A 17,774-nucleotide genomic window follows, 5' to 3' on the forward strand; every position below is an offset into this window, starting at 1 on the left:
TCGACGATGATTGTTTTCAAAGCCCAGATCGACGGATTTGCAGATCGTCTAATGCTTAAGGATCGAGCAGTCACAATGATAAAGGTTCGCGGTCGTGCGTTGGAACCGGACGGTGAGTAAAACTGTTTGTTGAACAAATGTCTCTGTGTGTTGTCACTAGCTTGGCGCGTTAGCACAGCTAAGCTTCGCCCACAGGGCCCGCCTCCAGCCGCTCGGTTTTTTCCGGAAAGACTCGGTACAGCCTATCTTTCTGTTAAAAATTTAATAAAACAAAAGACTTTTTGGAGATATGAAGGATGCAATATTACTCTATAGGTACTCAAGATTAACAGGAGATTGAGTGAAAATGAGCATTTCACCCCCCCTAAATTCATCTAAATTGAAAGAAACTCAAACAATTAAACAGTTCAGTTTACTTAAAATATATCAGTTCTGTACTTGAAAGAAAAAGAAAGTGCTAAATACTCATAAAAGTTAATTTGACTGAACTAATTAGTTTAATTTAAGTTTGTCCTAGTCAAACCAATTCATTATTTTGAGTGTTAAACAAACTTAACTTTACATTAACTTATATTATTTTGTAATTATTCTAAAGTTAATTTTATATATCTCTTTATTAAAGTAATTTGAATCAGTGTATATAATACAATATACAAATAAAAAAATAGTATGACTTGCCTTGCATTAAATGCTTGATTTTATTTCAATTTGTGTGCTTTTTTAGCCTAATTTAGATTATATAATATATGTGTGTGTGTGTGTGTGTGTGTGTGTGTGTGTATATATATATATATATTAACTTAGTAAATCAGTTATTTTAGTTTTTTATTTAAGTTTAGTTAATTTTGTTTTCTTTATGTATGGTTATTTAGAGAACTTTGAATCTCTAAAGCTGCATAAAACGTGATTATATTTGTCCTAATACTGGTTAAAACGCTGTAATTCAACTGGAGATACTTTTTTGTTCTTCTAGGATTATTATGCATGCTGTCTTCATGACATCATATTCATTGAACACTTAACATTTGTACTGTATATGAATATGCATTTCCTCTCATTCACACATGCAACTTCTTGATCTAAAATCTTTATATTCATGGGCATATCCATGTTATTCATCAACTATTCAGATTTCAATACTGCAAAACCACAATAAATGAACTTATCTCAATGCAAAAAGCGCTTTTAGAACCTTTTCTTTTCAAAGGTTTTTTTTTTTTTTTGCGGTATTATCAATCAAGTGCTGCATGTATACATAATGATGATGAAATGTGAAATGTCATCAATGAAATTCCACGTCGAAATGTTCCATGGCACCATCGCAAATACTGTACAAACAACCGCGATTGCCGATCGCCTTTGGCCAGGAGCGCACAGGAGCTGCTGAGTAAATATTTGCGGTCTCAGTGTTGACTCAGAGAGAGGAGTTGAGGCCAGCTCAAAGCGAACCGCCTCACCTCCGTTATGTTTATTTATAAAGCGCGTTTGAGGGCACTTCCTCGGTCTGTGCGGGGTCATGCGCTACTCACCAACGTAGATCCATAAATGAATGGTGGGCTCGACTTCCACACACGATTCCTGATTGGTCGCCGCGTCCGACCGAGATAAACACAGTCGCGAGTATATATATAGGCTATAGTGGCATCTAAGAGAAACTCCACTGACACTTTTACGCACGTCGTTTTACGCACGCTTTAAGATGAGAGTGCATATCCAAAAAGGTCCTCAGATTCTGGAGCTACTGAAGAAGAAGTCGTCTGTGGGGCTTCAGCACTGTAAGCCCACATCCTCCGTGTGCGTGCTGGACTCGAAGGATGCTGGCGGGAGCGCGCCGTGCGCGCACAGTCTCGACTCCATTCCTGGACCAACAAACTGGCCGCTGTTCGGCAGCCTCATCGAGGTGCTCCGCAAAGGAGGCTTAAAGAGACAACACGAGGCGCTGGTATGAACCTCTGCATTATAAAAAAAAAAAAAAAATTATCATTTATGTCCTTATATATTTTAATGATTTTAAAATAACTTTTTTTGTGTCAAATTTAAAAAACAACAACAATCTGTTTATGCCTATTTAAAATCATTTGAATCAAAATGTTTATGTTTATTATTTGAATATGATTTTATTTAAATTTTTGTGGGTTTTTCATTTATATTTTTCTTATTTATAAGTACACTATAAATTAACTTTAACTTAATTAAACTTAATTAGTGATATTTTTGTGACGTTTAGTGAAACTTTTTACTTTATTTATGCTTATTTAGAGCACTTTATATCTCTACACACACACACACACACACACACACACACACACACACACACAGTTTTAAGTTTTTTATTTTCTCTGTTCCTTTTTTACCTCAGATCGATTACCATAAGAAGTTTGGGAAGATCTTCCGGATGAAGCTGGGCTCTTTTGAGTCGGTTCACATCGGGGCTCCGGGTTTACTGGAGGCTCTTTACAGGAAGGAGGGCAGTTATCCTCAGAGACTGGAGATCAAACCATGGAAAGCCTACAGAGACATGCGGGACGAGGCTTATGGGCTGCTCATACTGTAAATATCCTGGTTCTACAAGATTTTATTAGTTATTTCATGACAGTTGTGGTATTTTAAACTGGTGTATTTGCAGGGAAGGGAAAGACTGGCAGCGGGTGCGCAGCGCTTTCCAGCAGAAACTCATGAAACCAACCGAAGTCATGAAACTGGATGGGAAAATCAATGAAGTGAGTTGTGCTTGATAAACATCAGTTCACGTACTGTATCATCCACGTCTATGCACGTATATGACTGCTTGTTGTCTTTAAGGTTTCCGCTGATTTGATAAAGAGGATCGGAAGAGCCAATGTCGATGGAAAGATCAATGATTTGTATTTCGAACTGAACAAGTGGTCCTTTGAAAGTGAGTTTTCATGCAACACTTCCCATATATACTATAGTGCATTGCTATAATGAAATGCATTTAACGTTTCTCTCTCTTTTGGTCTTATAGCCATTTGCTATGTGCTTTATGACAAACGTTTTGGGCTCTTGCAAGACCATGTCAGCGAGGAGGCCATGAATTTCATCACGTCGATAAAAACGGTAAATTGACCATATCTTTGACCCAATCAATATTTTGAACACTGTTTAAACTATTGATGAAACTGATGAAAGTTAAGCTTTATCCTCATCTCCTTAGCTGTGTTTTGAGGCATTAGAAATGCAAAGATGCAAGTAAGCTAGTTAAAAAAACAGATGGTGTTTTCTCTCTTTCAGATGATGAGCACCTTTGGAACAATGATGGTGACGCCCGTGGAGCTTCACAGGATTCTGAATACCAAAACATGGAAAGACCACACAGCGGCATGGGACCGTATTTTTAGCACAGGTACTAAAGAGTTCCTTGATCAAATGACGTGTGACCCATAAAGTGTTCAAAGCACATTTACAGTCAGGTGATGACACGTGAACTTACGGCTTTCTGCCTCGACCCCCTAAAAGAAGAAGAGTGTGCGCAGCAGGAGAGAGAGAGAGAGAGAGAGAGAGAGAGAGAGAGAGAGAGAGAGAGAGAGAGAGAGAGAGAGAGAGAGAGAGAGAGAGAGAGAGAGAGAGACCACGAGTAAACCACGGTAGTAAATGCGGTGACCTAAGTGCAAGAGAATCCAGCCAAATATTTGTATTCCAGCAGGGAGGGAGAGAGAGGCGGTAGGAATGTCGACGCGAGACTGAATTACTCTCAGTTTGTTGTGTTGCTGTTGCTCCATTAGCGGCTCTCACTGACAGACTCCTGTCACACTATCACCAATACTTCATCTTTCCTGCAGCTAAACAACAGCAGCATGTGCTGGACACGTTCAAGATGCCGGACACGTGTAGGCTGTAGCCAGAATCTGTAAATACATAATACAAATTAAATAATTTGTTTATTTAAATGAAACATTTCACAGTGATGATTCGAAGTGCTACAGAAAAACAGAACTGAACAATTTTAAATTACTGTTATAAGTTAATTCAAACCCTTTAGCTCATCAAAATAATTTAAGCAATTTCAACTTTTTATAAATTCTACAAGATTAACCTCTTTTTTCACAGTTTAATATAATTTAAGTTCTACAGCCATTTTGAAAAATTTAAGGCAGCAACTGAACTGAAAATGTAAAGCTGAAATTGTTATTTTTTCCCAGCAAATTATCATATTAGAATGATTTCTGAAGGATCACGTGACACTGAAGACTGCAGTAATGATGCTTTGATCACAGGAATATATGACATTTCGAAATATATTAAAACAGTAATAATATTTCTATTTTTACTGTATTTTCCTTCAAATAAATGCAGCTTTGTTGAACATAACTTTCAATAAAGGACACCATTAAATAACATCATGCATTCACTGTAAATTGAGCAAATAGCATGTTTTATTCACTTTGAATGCACACACTTTTATTAAAAAGCATCCATCAGAAATATCACCAATCACTCAAGCAATCTATCATCTCAACAGCTAAACTTTACATCGACAAGAAGCTGACGAGGCACTCAAAGGGCAAAGCGGACGATTTCCTCTGCGATATCTTCCACCAGAACCACCTCACCAAGAAGGAGCTGTACGCCGCCACAACAGAGCTTCAGGTCGGAGGAGTGGAGACGGTGCGTTCACGACACACACCAGCTTTCACAACCCCAGACAAACAAGCCTGTTTTTCAGCGAGCTTGTTTTCCAGTCACACGCCAGCGAGCTAAAAAAACAGTTGATTTAACTCGTCTTTGTTCTGCTCTTATCCAGGCTTAGTTCACTCAAGCACATAAGTCAGAAGAATGAGGCAGGGCGAGTGTTAATTGTACAGTGTGTCCTGATTGACCAAGCAAATCCTTCTTGTTTTCCTCCTGCAGACGGCTAATAGCATGTGTTGGGTCATTTTCAACCTCTCCCGAAACCCCTGCGCCCAAGCAAAACTTCTGAAGGAGATCCAAGACGTGGTGCCTGCCGGGAAGACGCCTCGTGCCGAACACATCAAGAACATGCCCTACCTCAAAGCCTGCCTGAAGGAGTCCATGAGGTGAGCACGAGCGCCGTCGATGGGTCACGTTTCACCCCCAAAATGTGCTTAAAACAGATTTTACGTATGCGAAATATCACTTTTTCTTTTGATTTAATTGAAGGTTTTCCCTTAATACTGGTTGAGACAATCCACTTTACACTCTTAAAAATAAAGGTTCTTTAATGGCATCGATGATTCCATGAAGAACCTTTAAAATTCATGCACTCTTAAAAATAGATTCCAAATTAGATTAAATTCCAAATTAGATTTAAAAATATTTTTTTTTTTGGTCTCCCAAAGAGTGACAGAACCCTTTACAGAACCCTTTTCCACTACAAAGAACCTTTTTTGGAATAGAAAGGATCCATAGGTTCTCGATGGAACCATCAGTGTCAGTAAAGGACCTTTATTTTGTGTGTGGAATCTTTTCGTTGCAAAAAAAGGTTCTGGAAAATTCTTTGGGGAAACCAAAACCCTTAAAAATTCTGTTTCTTTTTTTGGCATCAATGGTTCCATCAAGAACCTTTAACGTTCATAGATCCTTTCTATTCCACAAATGCTCCTTTAAAGAAAAAGAGTTCTGCAGATTATTGAATTGTTCTTCACACGAAGGAAAAATGATTAAGAGCTGCTCACTGAAAAGTTCTTTCGGGAACTCAAAGTGGATCTTTCACTGTTAAAAATAACGGTTCTTTAATGGCATTGATGGTTCCAGTGAAGAACCTTTAACATTCATGAGTCTTTCCATTGCACAAATAGTTCTTTAGATTATTAAAATATTCTTTACACAAGTTAACTGAAAGGTTCTTTGGGGAACCAAAAATAGTTCTTCTATGGCAATGCTGTAAAACCCCCATTTCAAAACCTTCATTTTAAAAAATGTAGCCATCCATCCCAGCACTGTTCTGGTGAATGTGTGGAATCAGCTGTTAAGGTTCATATGAGGTCTTTACCAGGTCCAGTCAGGTGACATAATAATAGTCCCGACTGGAATCCGAAAGCACATGGAAGTCATGTTTATACCCTCACACTTTCATGTTCCAGTCGACAGTCATGCGTTACAGGAAGACATGTCCTGGACATTAAAGAAGGATAATGCCGAAGTATGTGCTGTGAATGTGGGATTATCTATAGCCTTGACTTGCATTAGCGCCATACAGTGCCTCATGCCATTCAGCTTACAGTCTCATGCATGCGAAAGATGGAAATTCTCTGGAATTCTCAACAGTAAGAGGTTCATTGTTGTTGTTGTTTTTTCCTGCAGAGTTTCACCCTCTGTGCCGTTCACCAGCCGTACCTTGGACAAAGACACCGTGCTGGGCGATTATACTCTGCCTAAAGGAGTGAGTATTCATTATTAGCAGTCCTGCTCACTACTTCTCCTTATATGAACTCTGATCCGAAACCTAGTGAGCGGTCTTGATGTCTACCGCTTCTAATACAACATCAGAACTGAAATAAGAGTTATTGGAAAGCTCTACATTAGCAGCTTACATTACATACATAACATTAGCAGCATTGAAGCTAATGAAAGAATTTTGACTCACAATTGATTCTAATAGAGTTTGATGAAAAGATGTTTTAGTGCACCTGACTTAAAATACTGCCTACATAGACAGCTAACTGGGTTTTGCAAAAGACTGTAACTAGTTTGTGTCCTATTCATAACTTCATCATAATATCTACGTTAAATGTGAAGTTTTAAAGACATTTTATGCAATGCACATTCATATTTAGCAGTTCATGGAGCATTTTATTTATTTAACCCTATTTCTTTATGTTCTCAGACCGTCCTGATGATCAACAGTCAGGCTATCGGTTCAAACGAGGAGTATTTTGACAACGGGAAGCAGTTCAGACCAGAACGCTGGCTGGAAGATAAAGGCTCCATCAACCCGTTCGCCCATGTTCCCTTCGGGATCGGGAAGAGGATGTGCATCGGCCGACGTCTCGCTGAGCTGCAGATCCAGCTGAGTCTTTGCTGGGTACGTCAGCTGGACATTAAACTCTTACCGATACGATCAATGTATTTTCTTTATCCAGTCCTAATGTTTCATATGCTGTTTATTACAGATACTACGTGACTATGAGATTGTGGCCACAGACCATGAGCCGGTGGACTCGCTGCATTCAGGAACACTGGTTCCCAGTCGAGAGCTTCCAGTGGCTTTTGTCCCCCGATGAGGTACTGAAACTAGCTCAAATGTTTCATTCAAGACCATAAAGATATCAGTCTGATGCTCATGTGTGCACCGTGAGAATCTTCTTGTATTTTAAAACCTATTTTTTTATCTTTGCAGAAACCTTGTACAAGTACTAACCTGAACACATGACTCCATATCAATGGATCAGACACATTACGAGACCTTTATATTGCTGCTAACCTATACAGAATGTATCAGTCTCACACTTCAAATATACCTCAAACTATTAGTACAGTAGTAAATATGATTATTCTATTTATTTACTTTATGGAAATGACAGGCTAAATTAACTATTTAAGGTTCTCATAATTGCTGCTACCTACTATATTACTACAGTAAATATATATTTTACTAAAATGTTAAAAATTATTATGTAGAGGTGGTAAATTTTCTATGCAATATTGTTTTGTACTGAAATCGTTCCATGTACAGTATTATGTAAAATTCTTTTTATTCTCTTTTTTTATAATACAAGAACTGTGTGGAAATGTACATATATGTCATATAAAACATAAATGTAACATTCTATTTATATACTCAATAAAATATGTTTAATGTATGTCTGTATGTGTGGTGAGAAAACAATGCGACTGTTGTAAAGCAAATCGTTCAAAATTTCAATCTAGAAATGTACTGGATATTGTTCACCGCAAACCACTTTTGTTTATAATACAAAGAGTGAATGTCATGCTGTGGTCTGATATGAATTGAATTCATTGTGTATGACACATTAAAAATACTTTGCACTCACTTGCAAAAAAGTATCACGGTATTACTATGTTTTTCTAGACATGCATCATAATTTGAAGCACCATATCTGAATATAGTAATCATTCATGGTGTACCGTGGTTTTACAATCTGATACAATCACTGATCAGATCTAAAAAAAGGAGATTTAAATTTTTTTGTAAATGTGGAGTGCTGTCAGTACAGAGAACAACGACAAAAATCGGTGTTGCCTACACGTGTTATCCTCTTTTTACACTCTAAAGGAATCACTCACATGGCTGGGCACTTGTAATGACACATCAAGGATGTTAAGAGGCTTACAAAAAATTAGCTCAATGAGTTCTCCTTTAATATCAGGTCTTTAATGATTAATTCTCTATAGAATTGGACGCTGAAGTTGATTTAATAAAGATTAAGGATACATCAGTCCTGTAAACTGAGCATATACAGTATGTATTTTTATATATATTTTTATTTATATATATATATATATATATATATTAAATAATACTTTTATTTTTTTAAATAATGTTTATATTTATATTTCACTTTTCACACTAAAATGCTGGACTGCCTGTTTTTTTTGTTTTTGTTTTTTATCGCATAGATCTTTATAAAAAGTTGGATATATAAGTATGCCCAACTTTATCCGCATACATACAGTATACACATGAAGTGATGAATACTATATGGCAAATCTCAACTGCGTGATTGCTTGTATCGTCACTAAATGTGAACTGTATATATCTAAACGTGACTATAAAGCATAAAGATATTGTAAACATTAACATCATGATTTTGTGAAAAACATTATATAAATAAATTTGGATTGACTTGAGGTATCAGAAAATAAAATGATATATATGTATACTGTATATGAAAATAATATATGACATTATAGGAAAGTGATAAAATAACTATAGAAAATAGTGTGTATATATATATACACACACATGAAAATTGCATTTTTAGTATAAAAAATATTATACATATAATATATTCTATAGAAAAATAAATATAATATTATTTTAATATTAATAAATTTTTCTGATATGTCAAGCATTTATTTGAATGAAAGGTAAACTATTAAAAAATTATGTAATATTAAAATTGTTTTTATAAAATTATTAATATTAGAAAAAGCTATTATTATTATAATTATTGTTATTATTTTTTATTACCACTATTGTTTTTGTTGTTTTTCCCGTAAGTGTTGTGAAAAGAGTGTTGCTCCGTTGGCCGTTCTCCAGTATGAAGTATGGACCTGTTCTCAGGGGGCTTATGGGGTGGATGGGGGTGTTTGGGTTAATTGGCCGCTCTGAGCCGTCAGCTGACACTGGACTGACACAGATTCAACAATGTCATCATGTTCTGGCATTTCACAAGCTATGAACCTGATGTTTTGACAGAAAGGCACACAAAAACACTGCCAAGTGATATAACATGCAACTACTGTAACTTTAACCCCAGTTTCTCAACGTCCCTTTGCTTTGGCCCGGGGCCAGTGTCGTTCACCTCGTGTTGTGTGGGCTCAGGGCAACAACAATCACTACGCCAATAGAGCAATGCAATAAAGTCAAATGTCTGATTGCCGCCCGTGTTGATAGTAGTATTAGAACACCGCCGCTCAAGCAGAGCGCTGCATTAATCATCCAAAATGAATGTTTATCTTTATTCTTGCTTAACCTACTGTAATTATAATGGAATGGTGTTCCTGTGATTAAATTGTCATGATCTTGTTGTCTTATAGTTTTCCTGAATTATGGCATGTGTTTATCTCATAGTAGAGCGGCTGACGTAATTCCTGCTTCATCAATGCCAAACTAAAACAACAAGTTCAACATTGGGACTGAGATCCAAATTTCACATGAAGTGACATGATTGAAGTTTTGGATAAAGGCTTTTATCAAATTAATGAACAACATGAAAAAAACATAATGGTGCTCTCATTGCAAACCAAATTACTCACGGGGTCGTTCACCTGCTGGAAGCCCTTTATCCCGAGTTAAGAAATGGGCAACGGTCCATGCAGAACTAGAAGCTTCTACAGAAACAAATAGAAAGAAGACACTGAATTCTGTCAGGTATATATACGAAAACATACGGAATAGCAAACAAAAATATCCAGTAATAAAATAGGGATGCAAAAACACATTAATCAAAAGTGACAGTGAAGACATTTCAAATGTTTCAAAGATTCAATTTCAAATAAATGCTGTTCTTTTGAACATTCTATTCATCAAATATTCCTCATAAAGTCACAGAAATATGAAGCAGCTCAACTGTTTTCAACAGTGATAATAATCAGAAATGTTTCTTGAGCATCAAATCATCATATTAGAATGATTTCTGAATGATCATGTGACTCTGAAGACTGGAGTAATGATGTTTAATAATGATGTTTGATGTTGAATAAATTACATTTTGCTATATATTCATATAGAAAACAATTATTTGAAATTGTAATAATATTTTACAATATTACTGTTTTTATTTGATCAAATGAATGTAGCCTTTGGTGAGCAGAACTGACTTCTTCCAAAAACATTTAATAAATCTTACAGACCCCAAACTTACGGACGATATCATATAAGCAGCACAACATAATTGTTCACACATGAATGAAACTGGTTTAACCTGTAGAAACCCTACACACACGCACACACACCAACCTATATCCATATCAGCTTTCTCCTTATCATTCATGAAGCTTTACTGTACAACAGTAATGTGGAAGTTTTCTAATCTTTAAAAGGTCATTCACTTCAAGACAGCTTTACTCCGAGGTATAAACGTGGTTATACAGTTATACTACATCTATAGCAGTGAATCCAGATCAGTCTTTCTACTTCCAATGTCAAAAGATTTCTTGCTTATACTTGAATTCATAAGCTTTGAGGAATACTTAGATATTTTCTAAACCATGATCACTGGGAGACTGTAAAATATGAAAGTTACCATTTGATGCGACAAAATACCTGTTATATTCTGAGGAACAAAATATTAAAAGGAAAATCGCTTATATTGTATTAAAACTGAGAGTTGGAGTGAGAATATATTTCACAAAATGACAAGTAAAACTAAAGTACAAATCTGCCAAATGATCTCACACGCAGTTTGGATAGAAAATACAGGCGAAACTCGAAAAATTTGAATATTGTGCAAAAGTTTGTGTATTTCAGTAATTCAAATTAAAAGGTGAAACTAATATATTTAGTGTAGATATATAACTATACATATGCATGATTATACTATTCAGAGGGCTGACATTTCTGTATTTAAAATCTTTTTTTTATTATTGAGTTCATTTAATATTCAAATTTTCTGAGATTTTGAATTTGGGGTTTTCATAAGCTGTAAGCCATAATCATCAAAATTATAACTTTTGCATGATATTCAAATTTTTCGAGTTTCACCTGTATCTGATCCACCTGAGAACTTTTATCCAACACTCTCAGAAAAAAAGCCACAAAAGCTGTCACTATCTTTTCAAAAGGTACTTTTGTAGTACTTTAGGTACTAATATATACCTTTAAGGTACCAATATACTCGCTTTAGGCACAAAAGTGTACCTTTTGAAAAGGTACCGCCACAGTGACAGCTTTTGTACCTTTTTTCTGAGAGTGAATAGAGCAAAATGAACATTTTTAAAGTTGATGCCTCCATCTAGTGTCTGTTTAGAAGTAGTACAACAGTAGAGCATTTAAAAAAATCCATTTTATCAATATCAAATGTTTATTGTAGCATTACTTCTGCTAAAGCACACTTTACCTTAATTGTTAATCATCCTATAAATCATTTTGAATGAGCTCCGTGATGTTTCGATAACTGACTTTGAGGGAGACATTTTACAATGAAGAACTGTATTTGTATGTCACACTTACGTCTGGACAGGATGTGCATTTATGGTGTCAATTCAATTTATGTAAGGAGAATGAATCAGCTTCACCCTAAACGGCGCTTCATCTGGGCTGTGCAATGAAATTTACACATGTGTAATGCACAGAAATAATTTGAAATAATGAAATTTGTAAAAATGCACAGATATTTGAAAATACATGAAATAATCCAATTCAGAAAAGTGAAAAATCTTTCATATCAAATTTAATTACATTTGTGTGATGAAAAACAGTGCTATAAAACTTGTGTAAAAAGTGCTACAAAGCTATGATTATTAAAGAAGATCAGTACATAAATCTTTCAGCCTTAGTTAATGATCAAATGTTCTTCTCCATGGTCAGAATTGTGGCTCTAGTCATCCAGATCATCCACTTTGGGGACTCAGATTGTGTATGATCCAGGATGAGTTTAAAGCCCAGCTTGAAGTACAGCGCCACGGCTGCTCTCTGCGTAGAAGAGGTGGAGAGTTCGATCTTTGAGAAGCCACGTTCCCTACAGAAGTCTTCTGCAGTTTGAGCCAGCTGTCGACCGAGACCAGTGCGGCGACAGGTGGACGAAACAATCATTCGGTAAAGCTCGCCATACTTTTTCCCATCACTTCCCGGGTCATTTTTTCCTTCAACGGCCACCATCCCCAAAATCTGAGGCCGGCCGCTCATCTCAGCTTCAGCAACCCAGAAGCAGTTGTCTGGATTACTGAGGTAGTAACCCGGAATATCTTGCATGTCCGTGTTCAGTCTGGCCCGCACGTAGCCGGCGTAGAACTCGTGGCAGCAGAAGAGCACGAGACCTATCCAGGCTCCTCCAGACACCAGGGCCAGAAGCGCTGACTGTCCACCCCACACATAAGAGCCGATGTAGAAGAACAGGCTCACAGTGATGTGCAGCGGTCGGGTCATGGCGTACATGAACGCAGGAATGATGTGCTCCTCTATTCCATCTCGGAAAACTCTTTCCACAGCCTCCCGGTCTGAGGGCTGATAGCGCCGGATCACACTGTGCACTGGCGGAGCAATCCCAACAGAAGTGGAAAGATAGAAGTAGAAATCATCAAAATACAGAAAAGAATTTGAAAAAAACACTCATTTATTTAGTATATAAAATGTTATATTATATAAAAATACAGTTATAAAATATATATATATAAAAAGCATTTTACTGTATATTATTTAGAGGGGTCTACTAACAGTGCAAGCTATATATGGCTACTACAAATGTATATATATATATATATATATATATATATATATATATATATATATATATACACACACACACACACACACACATACAAGACACACGGCATGTTTACATGACAACGATGTAATCCTGGGATAGTACATATTATATAACAGCACAATTTGAAATGATAACTTATGCTTTTTGGTTATTTCGAATCTTTGCAAATATATATGACTTAATGTGGATTTGAAATAATTATCTGACCTTATCTGATTTACTTCAAACTGCAGTCAAGCATGGCGCGAAACTTTTAACTCACAATCCATTAGTTAGACGCTTATATAAGATGGAGATTTTTTTTCTTTAAAAGTCAATGTGGCGACACGTGGAACATTCCTGAGAGCATATATATATATATATATATATATATATATATATATATATATATATATATATATATAGGCTATATATATTTTTTTTTTTTCCTATATAGAGCAGCGTGAGAAGAACAACATGCTGGTGAGCTAATGATAAAAGTTTTCACGTTTTGGTGACAGTACAAAGCATAAATACAATTAAAAACCATTTGTTCATATAATAGTGCAGGTGCAGAATAGACAGACAGAACTGTTCGCTACTTACTGTTTAATGTGATTATCCTTTTATTTCCAATCAGTGTTTCGGTTCCTGTCTGACAGAGCCTGCACTGTCGAGGATCACATGAAGCGCGCGTGTCAAACTTCTTCTTCTTCTTCTTTTTTTTTTTATTGGCGGGTGGCAACCGACATTTAAGGTGCATAACCGCCACCTACTGTGCTGGAGTGTGGGCCAAAAATGCAAGCATCACAAGCGACAAAAAAACAAAACAAAAAACAAAACAAAAAAAAAACTCACTTTACCTTCTACCTTTATAATAACTTCACCACTCAATTAAATCCTTTTCATTAAACCAGTTTCTTTCAAGAAGTTAAACAAAGCTCCCATTACCTGCTCTCCAATTTTAAAAAGATTTTTAAGGTTCAACACATTTTCCCCAAATTTCAGTAATTCCTCTTTTAATTTTATCCTTTGATTTCCATATTTAACACATTCACTAATCACATGTTCAGCTGATTCCTCTCCCCCTCCACAATCACACAAACCTGAAGGGTGCTTTTTCAATAAATACATAGTTTTATTTAATCCAGTATGTCCTAATTTCAACCTCGAAATAATGCTACTTTCTCTAGTACATTGATCTATAGATTTCCTTTTCCCTACTTCTTGCACAATATTGTACAAATGTCGCCCTTTCTTCCCTTCATCCCATTGTCTCTGCCATGTCTTCATAATATTTTCCTTTATTTTTACTTTAACTTCAGCTTTACTTAGTGCCACTTTTGTAATTCTGTCGAGTTTCAAAGCTTGCTTAGCCAACATATCTGCTGTCTCATTTCCCTCAATCCCCCTATGAGCTGGAATCCACAAAACTCTGACCGCTGCATTAATATGTTGCAGTCTATATACAGTCTCATAAATTTCGTACACAATATCAAGTCTACTATTAGATGATAACGACTGAAGAGACATTAATGCTGATAAACTATCCGAGCAAATTAGCACCTTGGTAATTTTGTTTTCCTCTACCCACTGTAATACCCTTAAAATAGCTAACATTTCCACAGTAAATACTGTCAAATGATCAGAGGTTCTTTCCTTAACATTTATCTTTAATTCTGGAATAGTGAATGCAAAACCAGTAACACCACTCTTAGGATCTTTTGAACCATCCGTAAATGCAGCTATAAATGAATTATATATAGACCTTATTCTGTCCTCCACTTTTTCTACCCAGTTTCCTTTCCCATTAAGTCTTTTTATTTCTCCTTGAATATTGAAGTCTATAATTAGTGGCGAAAACAACCAAGGCGGCGTACTTGAAAAAGGAACAATAGGACTGAACTTATTCTCCAGCAATTTCATTTCAATTGCTATTTTACTAGATGCCCAAGCAAAACATTCTATCTTAGCCTTCCCACTTTCCCAACAAGGAATAAGACATTTAACTGTAGGATGCCATCTTTCATTATGCCCTTTTAGATTAGTCCAATAGTTCATCATCAGTTGCTCAAATCTTAAACTTAATGGAAGCTCGCCCACCTCAACTTGTACTGCACAAGCCGGAGAGGACCTTATGGCTCCACAACAAATTCGTAGTGCTTGATTTTGTATAATTTCCAGTCTCTTTAATGATGTTTTCGATGCAGATCTAAACACTATACTTCCATATTCAATCACTGGTCTTACTAAAGCCACATATATCCCTCTTAAGGCTCCTTTACTAGAACCCCACTCTATCCCAGTTAAGCACCTCATTATATTTAAAATCTTCTTACACTTTTCCTCTACTATCCTTACCTGCTCTGTCCAAGTTAGTTTAGAGTCAAATGTTACCCCTAAAAACCGAAAGTAATTTACCTGCTCAATTTGATTCCCATACAATAACACCTTAGCCACCCTATCCCTCTTTTGAGTAAAAACCATCATCTTTGTCTTTTCCACTGAAAATTTAAAACCCCATGAATAAGACCATTCTTCAATTAAACCTACAGCTTCCTGTATCTTCTCTTGAACTAACAACAAGCTCTTACCATTTTTCCAAAGGGCAGCGTCATCAGCAAATAATGATTTCCCAATATCATACCTTATTTTACTAAAAACATCATTAATCATAATAGAGAAAAGTAATGGGCTTATCACACTACCCTGCGGGGTGCCATTATCCACTTTGAATTTATTAGACACTGAAGCACCAATTTTAACCTGAATATACCTTTCAGATAAAAAACTTTTGACCCAATTAAAAACTCTTCCCTTAATACCCATTTTATCTAATTTAATCAATAGCCCCTCTTTCCATACCATATCATAAGCTTTTTCCACATCCAAGAAAACTGCCATAACCGATTCCTTATTTATCATAGCTTTCCTAATTTCTGTTTCCAAGCAAACCACAGAGTCCATTGTTCCCCGTCCTTTCCTAAACCCACTTTGATAAGGGGATAAAAGATATTTACTTTCTATATAAAATGTCATTCTTTCTACAATCCGCGTGTCAAACTTCAAATTATCAGCAGTTTTACCAGTTCAAAGGTCACAAGTTTACAGGATCAGACATTCTCGATTCAGATCGGAATTTTTCGGAATAGTTTTTTTTTTTTTTAAAGTGTATGGTTTCATTTGCATGCATAGAAATGTCACGAACATGGGGAAAGAAAGATATGTAGCCTACAGTATAAAAGAGTGCCGAGATTCCACACTCACTCATGTGTTCCTCTGAGGGTCAGTCGCGCTGTTCTGCTGTTATCGCCATCTAGCGTTACTGTTTGACCGCTCTGCTTGTGTTTGATGTGCTGTATCACTGCTAATAATAGTAATTTTGAAAGTAGCATATTTTCCCCTTCATTGTTTAAATATGTTCATTTGACCTCAATAGACCTTATTCAGAGCAGCGCCATGACAGGTATGAAAGCGAGGCTGAGCGGTATGGCAAGCCGTTTTAGCTTAAATTGTACCCAGCGTTACTCGTCGTAATTGTATTTTTACTAGTAGGCTAAGAATTCAATTTGAGAGCTCTACAATTCAATTCTTACTAGAAGCAATTACAATTAGAGAGCTCACTTATTCAATTATTACTAGTAAGAATTACATTTACAGAGCTCTCTAATTCAATTCTTACTAGTAACAATTCCAGTTAGAGAGCTCTACAAATGAATTTTTAGCCAAATGTCTCCATTGACTTCCATTCATTTTTAATTATGGAGCTCTACAATTGAATTGTTACTAAGAATGCAATTACAGAGCTCTCTAATTTAATTTTTACTAGTAAAAAAAAAAACGAATTAACGATATGTATAATTGCAGAGCTCTGTTTTTGAATTAAAGAGCTCTGCAATTGCATTCTTACTAGTAACGACTGAATTAGAGAGCTCCGTAATTAAAAATGAATGGAAGTCAATGGAGACATAATTATGACTAGTAAAAATTCATTTGTAGAGCTCTCTAATTGTAATTGCTACTAGTAAGAATTGAATTGTAGAGCTCTCTAATTTAACTCTAGTAAATACATTTACGACGAGTAACGCTGGGTACAATTTAAGCTAAAATGGCTTGCCATAGTATATAAAGCTCCAAGATTGCTTAAAATTGCAACATCTTATATTGTCGGGAGTTTTTTGTCATCTGAAATTTCTAGGAAAGATATTTTCCCAGTGTTTCCTGAGCAGAACAATCCAAAAACACATTAAATAACAGTACAGCCCATTGAAGAGACGCATGTCTGTCTCTCCCAGCCTCGCTTTCATTCCCATTAAAAATCAAAGATGGCGCTGCTGTGAAAGGTCTATAGGCTGAAACTGAGGCTTTAATCTTCTGTGGTGTCATAAAGCATTCACTTTACTGAGATGTGAATGGTAGCCATTCAGTTTGACCCCAGCAAAACCACATTCCAGGAATACAATACATTTTCAATTTGGTGTTTCAGTAGAAATTAACTTATAAATATAAATCTTGAACTTATGGTTCTTGGTGATACCAAATGCAAATTTGAAGATTCCTTATCGCTTAAATCAGGGGTTTTCAAACTGGGGTCCGGGACCCCCAGGGGCCACAAGGGAGTGCAAGGGGCTCTGTGGAAAAGCAGAGTAAAAAAAGCTAACTAAATAAATAAAATTGATTAAAATAAAAATTAATTCAAATAAG

At 36.0% G+C, this 17,774-nt stretch overlaps 2 protein-coding genes across 3 annotated transcripts; one reads left to right on the forward strand and one right to left on the reverse strand.

Moving 5' to 3' along the window:
- The first annotated feature begins 1,506 nt into the window (after window positions 1-1,506).
- Window positions 1,507-8,132, forward strand: cyp24a1 (cytochrome P450, family 24, subfamily A, polypeptide 1). The gene is made up of 12 exons (XM_079884191.1): window positions 1,507-1,942; window positions 2,360-2,550; window positions 2,627-2,720; window positions 2,803-2,896; window positions 2,987-3,078; window positions 3,253-3,364; window positions 4,481-4,626; window positions 4,870-5,036; window positions 6,283-6,361; window positions 6,806-7,003; window positions 7,092-7,203; window positions 7,319-8,132. The coding sequence occupies exons 1-11, from the start codon at window positions 1,700-1,702 to the stop codon at window positions 7,200-7,202; spliced, it is 1,527 nt and encodes a 508-aa protein (XP_079740317.1). The 5' UTR covers window positions 1,507-1,699; the 3' UTR covers window position 7,203; window positions 7,319-8,132.
- Window positions 8,133-11,672: 3,540 nt separating this feature from the next.
- nat8l2 (N-acetyltransferase 8-like 2) lies at window positions 11,673-16,562 on the reverse strand. 2 transcript variants are annotated; one of them, XM_079884332.1, is made up of 3 exons: window positions 16,135-16,351; window positions 13,677-13,773; window positions 11,673-12,855 (listed from the first exon to the last, which is right to left on the reverse strand). In XM_079884332.1, coding segments are annotated over exons 2-3 (687 nt in total). In that variant the 5' UTR covers window positions 13,678-13,773; window positions 16,135-16,351; the 3' UTR covers window positions 11,673-12,169. The 2 variants fall into 2 exon arrangements, with proteins under 2 accessions (XP_079740458.1, XP_079740459.1); XM_079884333.1 differs by having other exon boundaries at window positions 11,866-12,855; window positions 13,677-13,740; window positions 16,338-16,562.
- Between the last annotated feature and the right edge of the window lie 1,212 nt (window positions 16,563-17,774).

Source organism: Squalius cephalus (assembly GCF_949319135.1).
Source record: "Squalius cephalus genome assembly, chromosome: 10".
In the NCBI taxonomy this organism is placed as follows: domain Eukaryota; kingdom Metazoa; phylum Chordata; class Actinopteri; order Cypriniformes; family Leuciscidae; genus Squalius; species Squalius cephalus.